Source organism: Lathamus discolor, chromosome 5 (assembly GCF_037157495.1).
Source record: "Lathamus discolor isolate bLatDis1 chromosome 5, bLatDis1.hap1, whole genome shotgun sequence".
NCBI classification, from domain to species: Eukaryota; Metazoa; Chordata; class Aves; order Psittaciformes; family Psittacidae; genus Lathamus; species Lathamus discolor.
In genome coordinates, this window is record NC_088888.1 from 49,284,828 (window position 1) to 49,302,630 (window position 17,803).

The 17,803-nt window shown below is 40.7% G+C and overlaps 1 protein-coding gene across 1 annotated transcript in view; it reads right to left on the reverse strand.

Annotated features, from left to right (window-relative positions):
- ARFGEF3 (ARFGEF family member 3) overlaps positions 1-17,803 on the reverse strand; it is a 93,608-nt gene that overhangs the window by 21,221 nt on the left and 54,584 nt on the right. Inside the window, exons 13-24 of the mRNA XM_065680745.1 lie at positions 16,678-16,844; positions 14,667-14,832; positions 13,110-13,217; positions 12,657-12,872; positions 12,281-12,391; positions 10,708-10,858; positions 9,795-10,109; positions 8,385-8,518; positions 6,120-6,265; positions 3,829-4,008; positions 3,308-3,452; positions 2,069-2,191 (exon numbers count right to left, since the gene is read on the reverse strand). Of these exons, the coding sequence (XP_065536817.1) occupies positions 2,069-2,191; positions 3,308-3,452; positions 3,829-4,008; positions 6,120-6,265; positions 8,385-8,518; positions 9,795-10,109; positions 10,708-10,858; positions 12,281-12,391; positions 12,657-12,872; positions 13,110-13,217; positions 14,667-14,832; positions 16,678-16,844 (1,962 nt within the window). The remainder of the gene's footprint in view (positions 1-2,068; positions 2,192-3,307; positions 3,453-3,828; positions 4,009-6,119; positions 6,266-8,384; positions 8,519-9,794; positions 10,110-10,707; positions 10,859-12,280; positions 12,392-12,656; positions 12,873-13,109; positions 13,218-14,666; positions 14,833-16,677; positions 16,845-17,803) is intronic.

Sequence of the window (17,803 nt, forward strand, 5' to 3'; positions counted from 1 at the left end):
AAACATTAATACATACATTAATATTGGTCACAGTTTATACATGGACTTTTATATGAATAAATGCTTCAATAAATACATGCCTATTTCATAACTCTTTAGTAAAGTGTTTGAGAGTTCTTATAATCATACTTTATAGTCATCTGTCATATTGACCCACTCCACTTTTTTCCATTGTTGTATAAATCACTTGCTCATATTCACCCTTTGCTTAATTAGTATGCTAATTTTTTCTATTCATTTTCACCCCAGTGCCCTGGAAAATTCTTCTACCAAAAGTTCTTCCTTTTAGATTATTTTATATTTTGTGCTACAGCATTTCCTTTTGCTGTCTAATTCAGGTGTCAAGGTCTCAGTTTCATCTCTATGACAGCTTCAGGCTCTAGTGTCTCAGTATCACAGCTGTTACTGATTCTGTGGCATCAGCAAACTCCTGCTTTCAGGTCAGCTTTACCAAGTGTATTAAATAAGCAGATCGGTTCCAAGGCGTCCAAAGGTCCTCCCTGGATAACTCCATTCACTCTAACATTTTCCTTGCCTGCACAGTCTGTTTTCCTCCCCTCTCAGCCAATGTTCTGCCTACCCTAGAATATTTGGCTCATAACCATTTTTCCTATTTAGCCAAATGCTTCCCATTCAGTGCCAGATCTGAAGCTTTACCAAGTGCCCATATACATTAACATTTTATTGCCTTAAAAGCTATTCCTCTCATAAAACCCTGCAAGATAAATATGAAATCCTTTTATTAAATCCTACTTTATTCTTCTTTCACTACATTTACTAGCATTTTCTATGCCCTTAACTGTATCTTCCGTTATGTATTTTAAAGTCTTGCCTGCTATTGAGATCAGCTAAGTCAGACAGTTTGAATCCTTTAGTTTTATGTTAAAATGCACATAAATGGTAGCATATTTGCTATTGCTCAGTACTGAAGTATTCCACAGTCCTATTACCTTTAATACAAAAAACAGGGTTGGTTGGTTTTTTTTTTTTTATTACCATTAACCTCTACATAACTTTGTTACCTAAATTATATATATATAAAGTTATATGTGAATGAAGATGAAACATTATTCAATGTTTCATCTTGCTTTTTGACATGTGACCATAAAGTGGACAAACTCATCTCATAAAAGTAAGAAACCTAAAGAAATGAAAGAGAGACTTTTAAGTTCTCCAGAAGGAAAATCAGTTCCCTCTACTGGCACTGGACATGCAAGTTTATTTCTCTTTTGTAGTAAGAATTACAATTCCAGTCTGTCAACACAAGCTGAATTTTGCCCCTGCTGAAAATGATGGTAAAATAGCTTAACAAGATGAGAGTAACATTAAAGACTAGATCTGCTGCAGTTAGGCGCATCTTTTAAATCAAAGTCCCTTACAGACCCAGATACCTCTATGAACTAATATAAATGTAAAACATGAAAGCCCCATTTTACCACTTATTAGAAGTTTTGCATATTACATAAGGAAGAAAAATATCACTGCCACAGTTCAAGGAAAAGTGTAAAATTCTATTGATCAAGGCAAGACAGGGAACACAAATGGGGCAGAAAGACCCAACACCATTCGCCTTTGTTCTGAAGTTTGGTGAAGTGCCACAATTACTCTGCAGTCACACTGACCTGACACGCTTGTCTCCACTGCCCTCAGTAACATAACAAAACACTAGCCATGGGGACAGAGTGTTGCTGGTTGCCACACTTATGATCCTACTGGAGGGTCAGCAGGCTTTCAGTGTTGCATACACCAGACTACTGCTGCTGAGGTGGACAAGGGAAGAAAGGACAGAGAATAAGCAAGTCCTGATGCAAATTAGGATCAAATGAAGCAGACATTTAATAGAAAGATACATCTTTGCTGCTGTAACTTGAAGAATTGATAGCATTAGAAGTGTTCCTGAAATAATCCCTTAGTCTTTTATTTATTTTATTTTTCTTTTATTTTAGCATTCTGGACTCAATTTCATCACTCCCATACTGTGTATTACAAAACTGAATTCTGCTCTTCTGCAGGACCAAGTTTGACATATCATGACTTAATAGGATACAAAGAAAAGAAAAATATTTACCCAGTCCTTTGACAAACTTCATAAGGCACATAATATAACTGGTGGCAGCATTGGCAAAGACCTGGATGCTGTCTGTGTTTAGAAATGCTTCAAAGACATCAAACACCGGGGCCTGGCGTTTCCCTGTGAAAATAACAAGATGAGAACTCTTCCCCATGCTCCATAAAGCTGATTTTCCAACAGTTTTTCAACAATTTAACTGAATCTGTAGACTCTTTTCTATTCTTGGCAGACAAAGAAATTACAAGTAAGACTTTCTATTGCTCCTGAGGTAATTTGTGTAGCCTTTAGGAGAAAGTGATACAGACTCCCTGCTTTGCCTTATCTGTGAAAAATAGCAGCTTATGCCTACCCAGATAGTAAGAGTAGGCTTGAGCTCTTGGTCTCAGCGCAGTAGCTAACACTTTCTGTTTGGTGGAGGCTTGTGGTTTAGTTCTTGGTAACTGCCAAGATGACAACAGTCACACTGAAAACTATTCAGACTATACAGTAACAAAAAAAAAGCCTTACTTTTTCTATGTATATTATTGGTAAGAAGTAGGAAAACCATATCCCTTATACGTTACTTGTAACATTTAAAAATACTAAACTACTTTCTAAAGGCAAAAGAACAGCTTAAAGTAATTTTTCCTTATTACCCAGTTTCCATACAAGCAAACATCTCTGCGAGAGATGCAGAATCACTCTTATTGCAGCAAACATGGTTTGAAATAGCACTAGTAGTTTGAAGCCTTGAGGTTGTCTGGACAAGCACTTGCCTGGATTATTCCACTAAGTTACCTTCATGTGTAAGAGCAACAGGTTTTACACAGTAAGAAAGACAGGCCACATGAGACATGGTGGTTTTATACAGTATGCTTCCCTTTCTATAGCAGGACAGTGACAAGGGCCCAGCCAAGCTCAGTACTCCTGCACTACTGTTTTGCTCAAAAATTTTCAAGTACTAAAGAAAAAATTCAAAAAATGAAGAAAAAAATCAAGTAGGTTTAAAGCATTTCTTCCTCATTCTATTTGTCTGCCAGAATCTAGATTAAAAAGTCAGAACAATACCTCTCTCTCCCTCCCACCCCAGCTAATAAACCAGATACTTCAGTATAGTCCTGGAGTCTTGCAGCGCCACTGCTAAGTGCCACTGTTCAGATAGGGCATTTAAATATATTCAGTTAGTTATTGCATCCCCAAGGAATAAGATAGGGAAACAAAAGCATCTATGAAACAGTCAGTGCAGTAAGTCCTTACCCATAGAGTATTCTCCTACAAGATACTCCTTAATCTCTGACTTGCTGCTGCTGTGCACTGTTTCCAGGGCACTGAACAGGGGTCTCCATCCTGATTGGATCTGGGTAGAACACATTTCCACCAACTCTCCTATAGAGGTGACCACCTGCAGACAACATAGGAGAGGTTAAAAGAATAAAGCGCAAAACTGGAACTGGTATATAAATAGACCTTCAGACGGAATGAGGATGGCTTTAAACACGTTCTTGGATTTCACTATGTCAATCTAGACTCATTCATTTTCTTTATTTTAGATAACAGAAAAGTTTTATTAAATTGTTTCGAAGGCAGGTGTACTCTCTGTGTGCTCTACCACAATGCTGGCTTCGGGAGGCAGTGCTCTTCTGATTCCCTGAAGATGATTGAGGAGCACCATTTGAAGGGAGTTTGGGAAACAATCTCAAGTGGACCAAGTGCACTCTGGAGACCTTCTTGTGGACACGGTAGGCTAGATGCAGACACACTATTCAGGGTTGACTTGCCTGGTCTTGGACATCCTCGTCACACAACTCTAGCTGCATGATACGCTCAAAGGGGCGGAAAAGCGCCTCATTAAAGTGAAAATGAGAAGGCTCATTCCAGTCTGTCAGCACTTCAGTGAGGATGTCATGGATGAAGGAGACAGCCTTCCGAGACACATGTCTCTCCTTATGACAAGCAGCCTACAGGGAAAGGAGGAGCATTAGTTTGGCCAAACAAAAAAATTTGGTTTTAGTGAGACACTTTTAACAGAGGTAAGCGCTTCAAGTTGCTGAACCCTAAAAAACAGGTTCACCACTAAGTGATTTAAGGCCCCCACTGCAATGAAAATGGGAGTCTCAGCCATAGAAACAGATGGCTGAGACTCTTAAGCTGCTCAGACTCCCAGAGATGCACGAAGGCTTGCTGACAATTGAAAAAGTACAGCTAAAAATAAGTTAAATAACAAACCCTACAGAACTTGTGTGAAATGTTGTCTTTTGTTTCTACTGTGTAACCATTTTTTCATTCAAAAAGGTGGTTCCTGCCACCTGTATTCACCTTACATATCCATGCATGACCAAATGTCACTTTTTATTTGAGAAGGTTCTCATCACTTTTGGAAGAGCTATTAAAAAAATTAAACAAACGAGAACCTGGATATAAAGTATTGTATTGAGGAACTACATAGGTTATGCTAAATTATGTCCTTTCCCTCATGTTTCTCGTTCCCAGTAATGCCCTTATCTGCATTCAAGTCAACCAAAAAGACTGACCAGCCCTGTATTCTAAAAACATGGAAGGTACTTGTTTTAAACTGGCTTGGGATCCTGAAAGACTTAAAAGCATTCAAAACATGGCAAGCATTTAAAGTGGTCTCAGGCTGGCATCCAAAGGTGAGACACCAGTTTTCAAAATAAAGGGATGTTAAAGCATACAACAGAACAATTCTCTGCTATTTCTACTCCACTTAAAAGGATTCCACAGAGACTCCCCAGTGTCTGAACTTCTCTATAAAATAGCCCACACATTTTCTTGAGTCAATGAAATAAAATGCTATGGCAATTAAGCGAACAGCTCATCTTAAAACTCCGGAGAAGCATGCTCCCAATAGACCTGGGCAGATGACACCACATACCTTACTGTCAGAAAGAAAGGAAGTACTGCACATTTATCTATAGCAATGATACAAATTAAAAAGCTCTGAGAAGTCAACCCACCAGTGTTTCACCAGTTAGGACTCAAAGTTTGCCTGAGGAAATGTCATTTGTTATGACTGAAAACCATTATGTGGCGGCTATTAGCATGCCACTGACCAGGGTTCATCAGGCAGAAGGAAACAGAAAAATGTCACCATCTTGCCAGTTGAGCTGACTTTATGTGGGAAAAGAAAGCTGCACCCTTTTATGGGAAGACTTGCAAGGATGCAGACCTAGGTGGCGAAAATAGGTAGATAGAGGAGTTACCTATAACCTCGTGGGGTCGTTTCAGTTTTTTCACCACAGACACACAGGAAGTAGCATATTGCAAAAATCCAACACACTATCACTGGACCTGCCCATTTCAGTTATGTAAAAACATTCTCTTCAGAAGCAGTATTGATATAATAGAATCATAGAATCATAGTATATTGTACATCTCCTGCAGGTAGTCATAGTTAACTGTACATGTCAGGAACTTGAATATGGGTCAAGATGACCTTCACTAACAATAAGAAATTAATGAGTAAAACCTGGACTTGGTTCTGTTTAAAAGATCCAAAGGACAACATCCAGGATTGATTGCACCAAGGATCAGTTATTTGACAGCTTGGCAAAGTGACTATTTGATTAATCAACTTGGCAATGAAACTAACCTTTAAGGTGTCTGGAAGTGAACTGCCTTCATTATAATACTGCAAATCACACCCACAGGTGACAAAGACCCCAGCCCAGCCCACCCCTCCTCTGAGCATGTATAGCAATTAGAAGGAATGACACAGCAAATATTGTATGTTGATTACTGACCAAATACTGGGAGCATACAACCTTGTAGCTTTTGTAAGCTGACATTCAGGTGTGTTTGGTTTGTGGAAGAGCCCACCCAGTACCCAGGCCTAAATAAACCCAGTATTTCTCCTGAGCTTGTGGAATTGGTTTACTCCACACTGGGTATGAATACACTTTTTGGACAAACAATATCACAACATGTGACACACTATATACAGTATCCCAACAGGAGTCTAAACAGAATTGACAATGTTGACTTTGACTTCTCCAGCTTTTTCAACTTTGCCATGTCTTGAACACATTCCCATTCTCTCCCCTACTCCTACCTCTACAAGGTGGGGTGCCACCAGGCTCCAGCAGCGCATGAGGTGGAGCAACGGCCGAGACTTACTCCTTACGATTCTGAGCATGGCATCACCAAGTCGGAACAGGTGAAGTGCACTTCTCCTGTCCTGGGTAGACTTCACTTCACCTACAAGGAAGTATGAGAAAATAAATGGATATTTATAATGGAGCTGCTCCTCCATCTCTAGAGGTCTAAACTGGAATTTAAATCAGGTGAGAAATTATTAGTATTAGTTGAGGGTGGGAGGGTGGTGGAAGAAAAAAATAATAAAGGAAAGAAATCCATGTTTAGGTTTGAATTGCAGTGCAATTGAAATTATTGAATTTTACTGCAATACCTACGCCTGTGTAGGTAAAAGAACAGATGGACCCAAATTTTGAAGAAAAAGGCTTGGAGAAATAGTGCAGAGAAGTTAAGCAAGGAATTAATTGAAATTAAGACAAAAAATAGTAGCTGCAAAATCCTTTAGTGACATCTACAGGAAAGAATATAAACTACAAATTATTTAGTTTCGGTTTGTCCTTTTTATTTCTTCTCAAGCAAAGGATACAAAGCAGAGAACATGAGAAAACACTTTTCCACAGCCAGTAATAGTTGTTATTTCCTATCGAAAGAAATTAATCTTCCATTGCTCTTACAACATTTGGAAAGACACCTCATTCTCTCATTTAAAATATGCTAGTGCTTTTATCTTTAATGTAAGACATTATCAGGGGGCATACCACTTTTAATATCTATTAAAAAAGCCATTATGTGCTCTATTCCAAGTCTTACATATATGATAAGAGGATCACTATTTACTAAAAAAAAAATGATGAATGTTGAGGCCTGGAGGCAAGAGGCTTGTCATATTGAGAAAATGACAAGTAGCACTTCAGGAAGAGGGGAAACCAATTACACTGGAGACATATACCAGATAAAATCCATGCCTGACACAGGACAAAACAAAACCCATTATGACTAATGTCACTTCTAAAGGCACAATACAAATTTAAGTGAAATATATTCCTTTGGGTTCAATCCTTCTGCTCTGTTTGACACACTGATGGAAATGACAATTTACAGGCTTTGTACTGTGAGGTATATGGTCCACTGTGCTGGGGAGGAAAAAGCACGACAAATCCCATTGCTTTATATAATAAACTCCAGCTGTGTGCTTTGTTTGCGGTCACCCATTTTCTGAACACTTCTGAGGATATCGCACTGTCAAATGTCTAACCTAAATCCACTCTCTTAAGTCTACAGTCACCTAAGTTTCTTTACTGGATTAGGTTCCAAAAAGGGACCTGGGGGTCCTGGTGGATAGGAGGATGACCATGAGCCAGCAATGTGCTCTTGTGGCCAAGAAGGCAAATGGCATCTTAGGGTGCATTAGAAAGGGAGTGGTTAGTAGGTCAAGAGAGGTTCTCCTCCCCCTCTACTCAGCATTGGTGAGGCCGCATCTGGAATATTGCGTCCAGTTCTGGGCCCCTCTGTTCAAGAAGGACAGGGAATTGCTTGAAGGAGTCCAGCGCAGAGCCACAAAGATGATTAAGGGAGTGGAACATCTCCCTTATGAGGAGAGGCTGAGGGAGCTGGGTCTCTTTAGCTTGGAGAAGAGGAGACTGAGGGGTGACCTCATCAATGTTTACAAATATGTAAAGGGTAGGTGTCAGGATGATGGAGCTAGGCTTTTTTCAGTGATATCCAGTGATAGGACAAGGGGCAATGGGTGTAAACTGGAACATAGGAAGTTCCACGTTAACATCAGGAAGAACTTCTTTACTGTAAGAGTGACAGAGCACTGGAACAGGTTGCCCAGGGGGGTTGTGGAGTCTCCTACACTGGAGATATTCAAGGCCCGCCTGGACAAGTTCCTGTGTGATGTACTGTAGGTTACCCTGCTCTTGCAGGGGGGTTGGACTAGATGATCTTTTGAGGTCCCTTCCAACCCTTGGGATTCTGTGATTCTGTGATTCTGTGTATATAATTAACACTCCCAAAGTCCAAGAACCAAATGAATGTCCTCTCAAGTGTTTCATAGAAGGTGTGGATGTGATCTCTGTCCAAAAAAAAGCACTCAACCTTTTCTAAAGACTGAATTGGTCCTACAGAAAGATCTTATTAGACTAAATACTGTGGTTTATGTGTAACTTTTAATTTCGATCAGAAAGATTAAAACTGTAAGAATACAAAGCAAGTCCTATAAGCAGTTCAGTTGTATATGAAACACAGAGCTCTGCAAGAGATCTTCAGTAGAGTTTACCTGGCATTGCTAGGGAGTAATCAACTGTATCTGTGACTGAATGGAAAAGCTGGGCCTGAGAAGCCTTCTTGAGCTGGTAAAGGAAGCCTGCCAGTGCCATCAAGTTTAACTTGTCAGCAGCATCTTCAAAGAGCCTGTAGTAAAAGAATTGAATCTAATTGAAAAATTCATGAGATGCAGACTTAAATATCTAAGAAGAAAACCTGTATCTTTACACAGCTGCTATGTGCTGCATTTGGTGACACATGAGGTTATTTTCATTTACATGGTGCCTCATGAAGACTTTGATCCAGAAACTTTAATTGGAGGGTGGAAAGCAGGGTGCTGTAGGACCAGCCAGACACCTTCCAAGATTCAACTCAGGTACTAAAACAAAAAGTCACTTTTTAAAGGAATTGATGCTTTCCCATTACTGTATCTTAATGCTGTAAGCAGTTCATGAACCAGTAATCAAAAAAACCAGCAAGAATATGCCTGGTCCTCACGTCATAGATCACCACAGCTTCACTGGCTTTGGCGTTGCACTAGTTTGCTTCATCCAGTTACAGCCCGTTATGTGCAAAGCAAATTAATTCAAGTCTTAGATGTAAAGTTGCTGTACCAGAATTGCTATTTCGGAATATAAGCAAGAGTTGTTATTTTCAGCTGCAATGAGCTCTTAAGATTTAAGACTTAAAATCTGTACCCTTGAACCAGTAAACATGCTTATGTAGGAGGTGGGTTCCAGAGAGATTACAGGGAAATTTCACATGGTGCAGCCAAAAGTTGACACAAATACAATTTTCTGACCTTGTTTTTCATGAAAAACTTTCTATAGTCCTAGAAAACTGGGGACTGAGTTCTAATAAAATCCACACTGAAGTAAAAGTGCAGAAATCAAACCTGCATCATTAAAATTACAGTACTGCTATTCTTTAATCCTTGGAAGTAAGTTGTATTGTGAACTTCCTAAATAAAAGATACTCTCCATGCACAAACTCCTATAAGCAGTGTCAGTATGCATGGCTTTTTCCTTGAATTTACAAATATCACCCTCCTGTGGGCAGAGAAAAAGAATGTAAAATGTCACCTGGAAATAAAAAGGTTATTAGAAGCATGTAAACCCAGGAAATTTTCAACTCTTGCCTTAGCTGTTGAAAGAATAGCAGAAATAGCAAAAATGTCTGTGACATATCTGTCTGGAGACTGTGTTTTAGGGACATTTAACCTAGCCATTCTGTGACTATGCTTGGTGGCCCTTTCTCCTCCGGTACCTGCAGGTCTTTTAGGGACTGCTGGCTGTACAGCACTCTTGTGAAACTCAACTGAAGCAAGTGGCTGCAGCAAGCACTCCCCATTGCACCACAAAAAGGTCCATTTTGGTCCTGTTGTGGGAACAAAGCTTCTGGTTCCTGAGAGTGCTGACTGTACCTGTCAGCTTGTGTAGAAAGCGTGAGAACAGCCTTGGCAGCACCGGTCCCACACAGCAGACTGCCTCCACGGAAGTCAAAAGCTCTGCCTTTACTGCACTCCTTGATGAGTTCCTGGATAGGAACCGGCTGAATTACAGGATTGTTGCTGAGGGTGGTCTCTTGCTCAGGGGTCAGTGCCTGCGCAGAGTCCCCAGGCTCAGAGTCTGTGTGCAGCCCTGCAGGTGCCTGCTGCGACTGGGTGATGGTAAGGGAGGGCTGGGAAGCACCATCACTGAAGTGGGTGTGCTCCAATGTGCTGATGTACTCACATACCCTGAGAACAGAGAAGAAAAAGATGAATAAAACCCACAAAAGAACATCTCCTCCCCCCACCAATCACTAAGCTCACTGAATAAATGTTTACTCCAGAGGTGAATCAGAAGGGTAGTGCAAGTACAGCTCTTGGCTGCTTCAAAGCCCCATCCCTGTGAGAAACCATTTTACATGGAAAACCACTGTCAATCCGCAGGCACTGATTACATCTGAACCAGATACAATGCACAGGACATTTTCCTCAAACCATAAACAGACAATCTCAAAGTCTCAGACCCAGACATAGAAAACCTGTCTTCTTAAATCCTTTGGCCTCCTGTGTGCCTAGACAGCTAACAGTTTAGTGAAGCTGCCTGAAGAGCCCATTTAGGTTCCCATGTCTGCCAGAGTCAGAACTTTAAAGTTTCTAAGCATTGATTTTGTCTCTGAATAGTGGTGGAAAACAGTAACATCTTTCCTCCTACAGTTGCTGGCAGTTAATTCTCTCTGACACTGTTTATACAGAACACTCCCAAAGTACCTAAAGTCCTTTTTCTCAGTCTGTTATTTTCAGGCAACATGGTATAAATTCTGTTTCTTTTGAGAACGCTGGTGAGTACCTGAATACATGAGGCCAACAGTCCTGATTGTGGCTTCCCATCTCCAGGCCCACATTAAGAACTGCATCCATACACAAAACATGAGCAGTGTGCAGGCACACTCCCTGCACTTTGCCCATCTGTTCCAATTTCTGCTCCACTTTCTGTTTCACTGCAGCATGAAAAAAAAAAAAAAAACAACCAACAAACAACCCACATTAGCATCTCCAGCTTTTAAACAAGCACTGGTTTGTATGTGAGGTAATGGCAAATGCATACAGCCCGAGAGCTATAAAAGAACATGGATGTTAGACCAAAAAACCAACAGAGAAACACATTTCTTGCTAAGAAACATAAGGCAGTTTTAAAATTAAAATCCTTTTTGACTGATCTTATATGCATGAAAAAAAATCAATGCAAGATTGACAACCTCCACCCCCAAATTCACATCTTGTTGCCCACAGAACAGATGCAGATTGTCAGTGATATTACATGCTTCTCTTTGGAGCTGGCTGGCTGAATATTTATTTTTACCAAAATCTCCTTTGCTATAGGAAAGAGTTTGTGTATATCACATCTATTTCCATACAAAAGTTTCACCAAGTTTTGTTAACAGGTACTCCTGTCAAAGTAAAACTAATCCTGATCTGAACTACAAGCATTTTGACCTCATTCTTTTTCCTGAGAACCTCTGAAAACTTAGTTTTCATGCTGCATTGGAATGGAACCAAATTTTGAAGCTTTGCAAGCTTTCACGGAACAGATCCTTTGGCCTGTGGCCACTGCTACTGCCTCCTCTTTGCTTCACCATGGCCTGGTGAAGCTGGCCAACTCACTTCAGTCCTATCTAACAGAGAGGTCAAAAGCTAGTTTGTGTCTTGGCCTATTCAGTTTTGTTTTCTCTACTGAGACACCAAATTTAAGTGCCAAGCAGGGTCATTTGTGCACCACTGTTTTGTTATGGGCTTCTTGCCATTAGAAATCAGGTATCATCAGACAAATCTTATGTACTTCTCCAAACAGCCATTGAAGACAACAATTCAACAAAAATTGTTGAAGACAACAATTGAAGTTGACTTCCACTGGGTTTGGAAGTATAGTATAGAGATGCAGAACTTTCTATATGTTATAAATATATATATTTTTTTTATTCCAGCATCATTTAACATGATTCAGAAACTGTTTTAAACATCTGACGATGACAAAAGACAATCAAGGATGTATACACGAGACTGGTGTAGGGATGCAAACTCAGATTTATACTACCACCCAATGCATTAACAAAAGATAAATTGTTTCTCTGATGCTCTCTGGTTGTACTAGTATCACACGGCTTAAAAAGTGCACATTGCAAAAATGCTGTTCTGTTATTCCACTGATTTCAGTTCCACCTAAAATATAATTAGTGTGGCATAATGTTAAGACAGCAGGACATGTACTGAAGCTTCTAGGTATACATCACATACCCCTACAAGTGAATGCTGCACAGTAGTGGCATTCCCCTATGTCCTTCTTCCACATGCAGCAAAGTACTTTCCAGTAGCATCTTTACAGACAATACAAGGTAAGAGAGGTAATTTAATCACATTATTACCTTGAGCTATAGTATCACTGGGCTCTTGGATTTCTTTTTCCTCTTTCTCTTCTTGGACACAGGAGGCAGCAGCCATTTGGGCAAGAGCAGATGCACAGTTAGCAGCAACTCCTGTAAACAAACACCACAATTAGTGTTTAACCAGCATTTTCTTCCCAATCCCATTCAGTCTCAATAACAGGTTGTGCGATGGAAAGTTGGCTGGATATGTCTATGCTGTACGGCAGGTACCATAGAGGTATGGGGAGTCCTACAGTCCAGGTTCCTATGCAAGACTCGAACAGAATGCTGCTTTTCTCTCTCCCAAATTCCTTCAAGGAAAGATACTATCCTACTTTGTAAGAAGTCTGCTATGACATCCCACATGCAGCAGTACCTAGAGCACAGCTCAGCCGGGCTGCTCTCCTCAATCCATCCAGGCTCACGCAGATGGAGTCCTTCTCCTTTTGGTTCTGCTCTTTGGCTCCTTCTGCTCCCAAGATGAACGCCAGCCCCTTGGAGCTGCCTGCCATGCGGCCAGTCAGCGGTGTGGACAAAGTGTCAATCAAGTTCTTCCAACAGCCAATTAAAATGTATCGGGCAAAAGCAACTCCTGGAGTGAGAAATGCGTTACTACTGCTACTACTGGAAAACAACACAACAGGAGCTTTATTATCAGCGACAAAAAACCATATCATATTTGTCCTCTGCATGCTGGACAACCAGTTCACATTTAGGATGCATTGACATACATCCCTCAACCATTAAACTATTCTAAACCACATATGCTTGTTGCTTATAAAACCCACTGCTGGTAGATACACACTTGTTCTTATAACAGTCTTAATACCTGCAACAACAGAATCATCTGTCTTCTGATTTTGGGAAAGAGGAGATTGAGCTGAAGCAGATGCCATTAGTTGGCCACCGATCGCACTGCTTCCCAAGCCATCGATGTCTGCCAGAACATTAAAAACAACAGATTACTATTTGAGACACAGATGGTATAAGGAAAGCATCTCCTACTCGCTCTTTGTTCAAATAAGTACTAGCACTCCCAACTTCTCTGGTATGCTTTTTAGTTGCTCTTTTCTGCCAGTCTTCCGAAGCCTTGGCATAAATATGAGCTGTGACATCTTATGCTTTACCCAATATAATCAACATTTTCTTGAAGAAGGGAAATATCCCACTCTCAAAAGTCCTCCCTTACCCCCCCCCAAGTTACACAGTCAACAGAACTCTCAGCAAAGATTTAGTAGTATTTCTTAGAGTTCAGAACTTCCCACACTCTTAAATCGCCACATTTCTCAGTATAACCTTCGAAATTTTGCTAAATCCTGTATCTAGATGTTCCCAGACCTCCGCCTGAGTCCTCAAGATGCACTGGGATCCTATGTCCTGAATACCATTTTTAGTAGACCTGTGTAGATTCAATCGCAACAAAAGAAAGAAAATGAATTAAAACCCTTTCTCCAAAACCTCAAAGGACCAGCTTCTCACAGATAGTTTAATGCTAGGGATGTCAGGTTGATTTCCTTTCCAGCAGCCCCTGTCTGTCTGTCTTCTCAACATACTTCATGGCTATTGTTTTTCTCAATTGTTTCTTTTAGCTTCCCAGCTCAATAGCTAAAAGCAACAGTGAGCTCAATACAGCCAGCAACAAACTGTCAGAGCAGTGCCCTTTGATTACCACTTAATAGCTCAGCAGAAGCCAGTGTTCTCCCTGCATACACTGTTTTAATTACCTCTTTGTAATCATACAGTATACACATTCAAGCAGACAGCGCACTGTATATCAATACAATATCATAGGCATCTTGCTGCCTTTCAGCTGATACAATTTGATTTTTTTCCCCCTCAAATGAAGCTAAGGATTGTTTTTAAGCATTTGTTAAAGGTGCTCCAGGTTTTCAGCTTCTCTCCAGTGCCATTTGGCATATCCCTGGCATAGCAGAATTCTGAACCAAGGGGAGCCAAATCTGTGGAAGGCTTCCAGGATCAGACGCCATAATTTATATTTGTACTGCACTACAGGCACACTGAAATGGCTTTGCTATGACATCAAGAAAACAGCAGCCTTACCACTTATCATTAACAGCTACGAAGTCTACCAGAACTGAGGCTGACAAAGAGATTCTGGTTCAATGAACAAACCTACTCTCCCTGTCTCCCAGGGACAGATTGTTTTTAAACCCACACTTCAAAAGCTTTGTGTGATGCAAAACAATTACTTAAGTACTTGCCACAGTTAAGTCTGATTCGTTCTTTACCAAGATGTTCATGAAACACCATGTGTTGCATTGATGACATGCTGTTCTGTATGTATACAGTGAAGCAGTGTGTTTTTCGTAGGTGGCTTTAGGCACGTGTTTGGAAGTTAGCCTTGCCAACATAACATATTACTGACCGGTCAGCATGGTGATAAGTGGAAGGCTGTGCTCTTCAGGGCTTCCCCAGTATCCAGCTTCCCCCAGCATGTTCCTTTCTAGTACCTGGTGGTACAGTTCTTCAACCCAGGCCTGGGAAAATACCATCAACACTCCACTGGACTGGACCTGCTTCATGAATTCCTTCTGCAGAGAACCATAAAAAACAGATGTAAGACAACACTAAGCTCTATGGCATGACCCTCAGCCCCTAGATCTACTCCTGAGTTGTAATGGCATGCAGGAGTAGAAATGAAATTATGCAAAAAGAAGAACTGAGGATTGCAATGTGTCTATAGTGGAGAACAATGTGAATAAGAAGCTTTCCCTTCTCTTAACTCATTTCATGCAAGATGTAAATCATAATGACATTTCTTGCACGGTGACAATGGGATATGCTGAGCTCTCACTATTTTCACAAGGTAGGGGGTAGGATCTCCATTCCCATAAAAAGAAGTTGTGGCAGTTATTGCTGCCTGTCCAGCAATCAGGGCCTTCTGCACTGAACAATCATCACAGATGAACTGGGGTCCAACTAGATACCTGAACTATTTTCAAAGATAACTAGCTCATGCTCAGGTCTGTTATGCACAGTGCTGCCCTTAGAGAAGGTTCTAAGTCACAGATTTGCTGTTGCAGCTGCTGAAGAACACAGCAGAACTAATGATGATGTTAAACCCCACTTGTTCTTGAGAACTTCCAGAATATAAATCCTCTTATATTGGAAGCTCAGCAATAAGAGTACATTTTGACAGATTTTTTTTTCTCTTTCATTTTTTTTTTTTTTGGTTGTTCCGTATACCAACATTTTTTTATTTTTAGAACTCTGAAACAACTCTTGGACAACTTAGTTGAAAAACATAGATTCATATTTTATAACTCCTGCAGCCCTGAAAACAATGTTTAGAAAGCCCAAGGAGCTGAGGAATATCAGGTGCCACAAAAATCATCAGGTCATATTAAAAAGTCCTAATTATTTTTCACTATAACTTCTCATGTCTTCATTCGCATTGCCCTGGGTTCTGCAGTAGCAGCCATTTTTCTCCTTCTTAGTAGCTGGTGCAGTGCTGTGGTTTTGACTTTCAGCGCTGATAACACCAATGTTTTTAGTTGTTGTTAAGTAATGTTTACTCCGACCAAGGGCTTTGTGAGTCTCATGCTCTGCCAGGGAGGAGGGGAAGCTGGAAGGAAGCAGAGACAGGACACCTGACCCAAACTAGCCAAAGAGGTATTCCATACCACAGCATGTCAAGCCCGGTATATAAACTGGGGGCAGTTACCCAGAAGGTAACTGGTAAACCCAGGACATCAGGTCTGGCTGGGTATTGGTTGGCAGGTGGTGAGCAGTTGTATCCTCTTCCCTTATTATTTCCCTTATCATTATTATCATTGGTGGTAGCAGTAGTGGGTTGTGTTATACCTTAGTTACTGGACTGCTCTTATCTCAACCCGCGGGAGTTACATTCTTTCGATTCTCCTCCCCATCCCTCCGGGAGTACGGGGAAGAAGAATGGGGGGGAGTGAGAGATCAGCTGCGTGGTTCTGAGTTACCGGATGGGCTTAAACCACAACACGTGTAAATACATATCGAGTATTAAGCAACAAATTTGTCATTATGCTCAAAAGTAGTTGCCAGGTAAAAGTATGCCCTGTGATAATGTGCACAAACAATGCTTGCTGTATCACATGATGCTAATGAAGATCTGAAGACAGAGTGTCCATCAAAATGACTGCTACTTTGATGAAAATCTGTAAAGCAGCACTCATTTTCCCCTTTCCTCCCTCCCCCCAAATTTTAGAGAAGCTGTGTAATTCAGATGCATGACATTTATCATTCAAGATTCATAAGCATCTTGGAGAACACTTCATTTGCAATTATTATTTCTCCACTTAGCAAGACGCCTGAAGGTTTTCTGGGTGGGCTGTTTTATGTGAAAAGAAGCAAAACAAATTTTGGGATTTTTAACAGTTTCCCCATATTCTCCAACTCACCAGCAACACAGGGGCTTGGGCAGGTTTCTTCCTGTAGTAATCAGAGTTGACCAATTTTAGGTTGAGCAGCAGAGTGTAATGTGAGACCATGTAGAGACTGTCTGCATTCATCAGAGTCTGGAAGCTGAAATTTAGGTTTCCCTCAAATCCTGGTGAGTGCAGCATACCTAATAAAAACACCATGTGAGCTCTCACATTTTACACAGATTTTGCCTGGAAAAAAAGATCAGAAACCAACCCTAGCATTTCAGCAGCAATAGATTGCTAGAACAGTTAATGAATCATCAGTAGAAATTACTCTACTAAATGTACTAGAACAGGGGATAGAAAAATAAGTAATCCATCTAGAACACAGTGCTGCAAAAGGCAAACTGAACACTCCAGTCACAGTCCAGCAATGCAACATGCTAAATTTGAAATACACAAGGAGCACCAGCATTCATTAGGATGACTGCCAGGTACAAAGCAAAGGGCAAGATATATCTGCAATGATAACTGGAAAGGTGAGGTGGGAACAAGCAGAGGCAAAGCCTGCAGTACTTAACTGAGCATACATTGCACCAAATGGTGCTAATGAGGGTGACAGCTCTTTTAACCCCCCAGTAAATCTGCCTTAGCTAAGTGAGTTGTTGGATGGAGACTGGAGTGCTCAGCACCTTGCAGAATCAGGCTGTAATCATCATTCTCTCCATGGCCTCTCCAGGTATGTGAATAAATATTTGGGGCCAAGCTGGCTGGAACTCATTACAACTCCAACCCCTGTTTAGTTCATACAAGACCTGCTTTCTAGATAGCTGAGCACTTGCAGCTCTGTCAGACAATAAGCCACCTGTAAGCACTCAGTATTCCTGAAAATACTATTTGTATGAAATGATAGCCTAGAACCATGGCCAGTGGTCCAATTCCTTCTTCCCAGGTAGGATGGACAGCACATACATTTTCCTTTGAGTTAGCTGTAGAAAAACATAAACCAAGTATGAGCAATACCTAACTGAATGTCCATGATCTGTAGCTTGAGCCACGAAAACACCTAGAAATACTAGACCCCCACATCACCCACAATATTTCATGGGTTTCACATCAACTGTGAAACCCATTCATACAATGTCAATTAAGGAAGATTAAG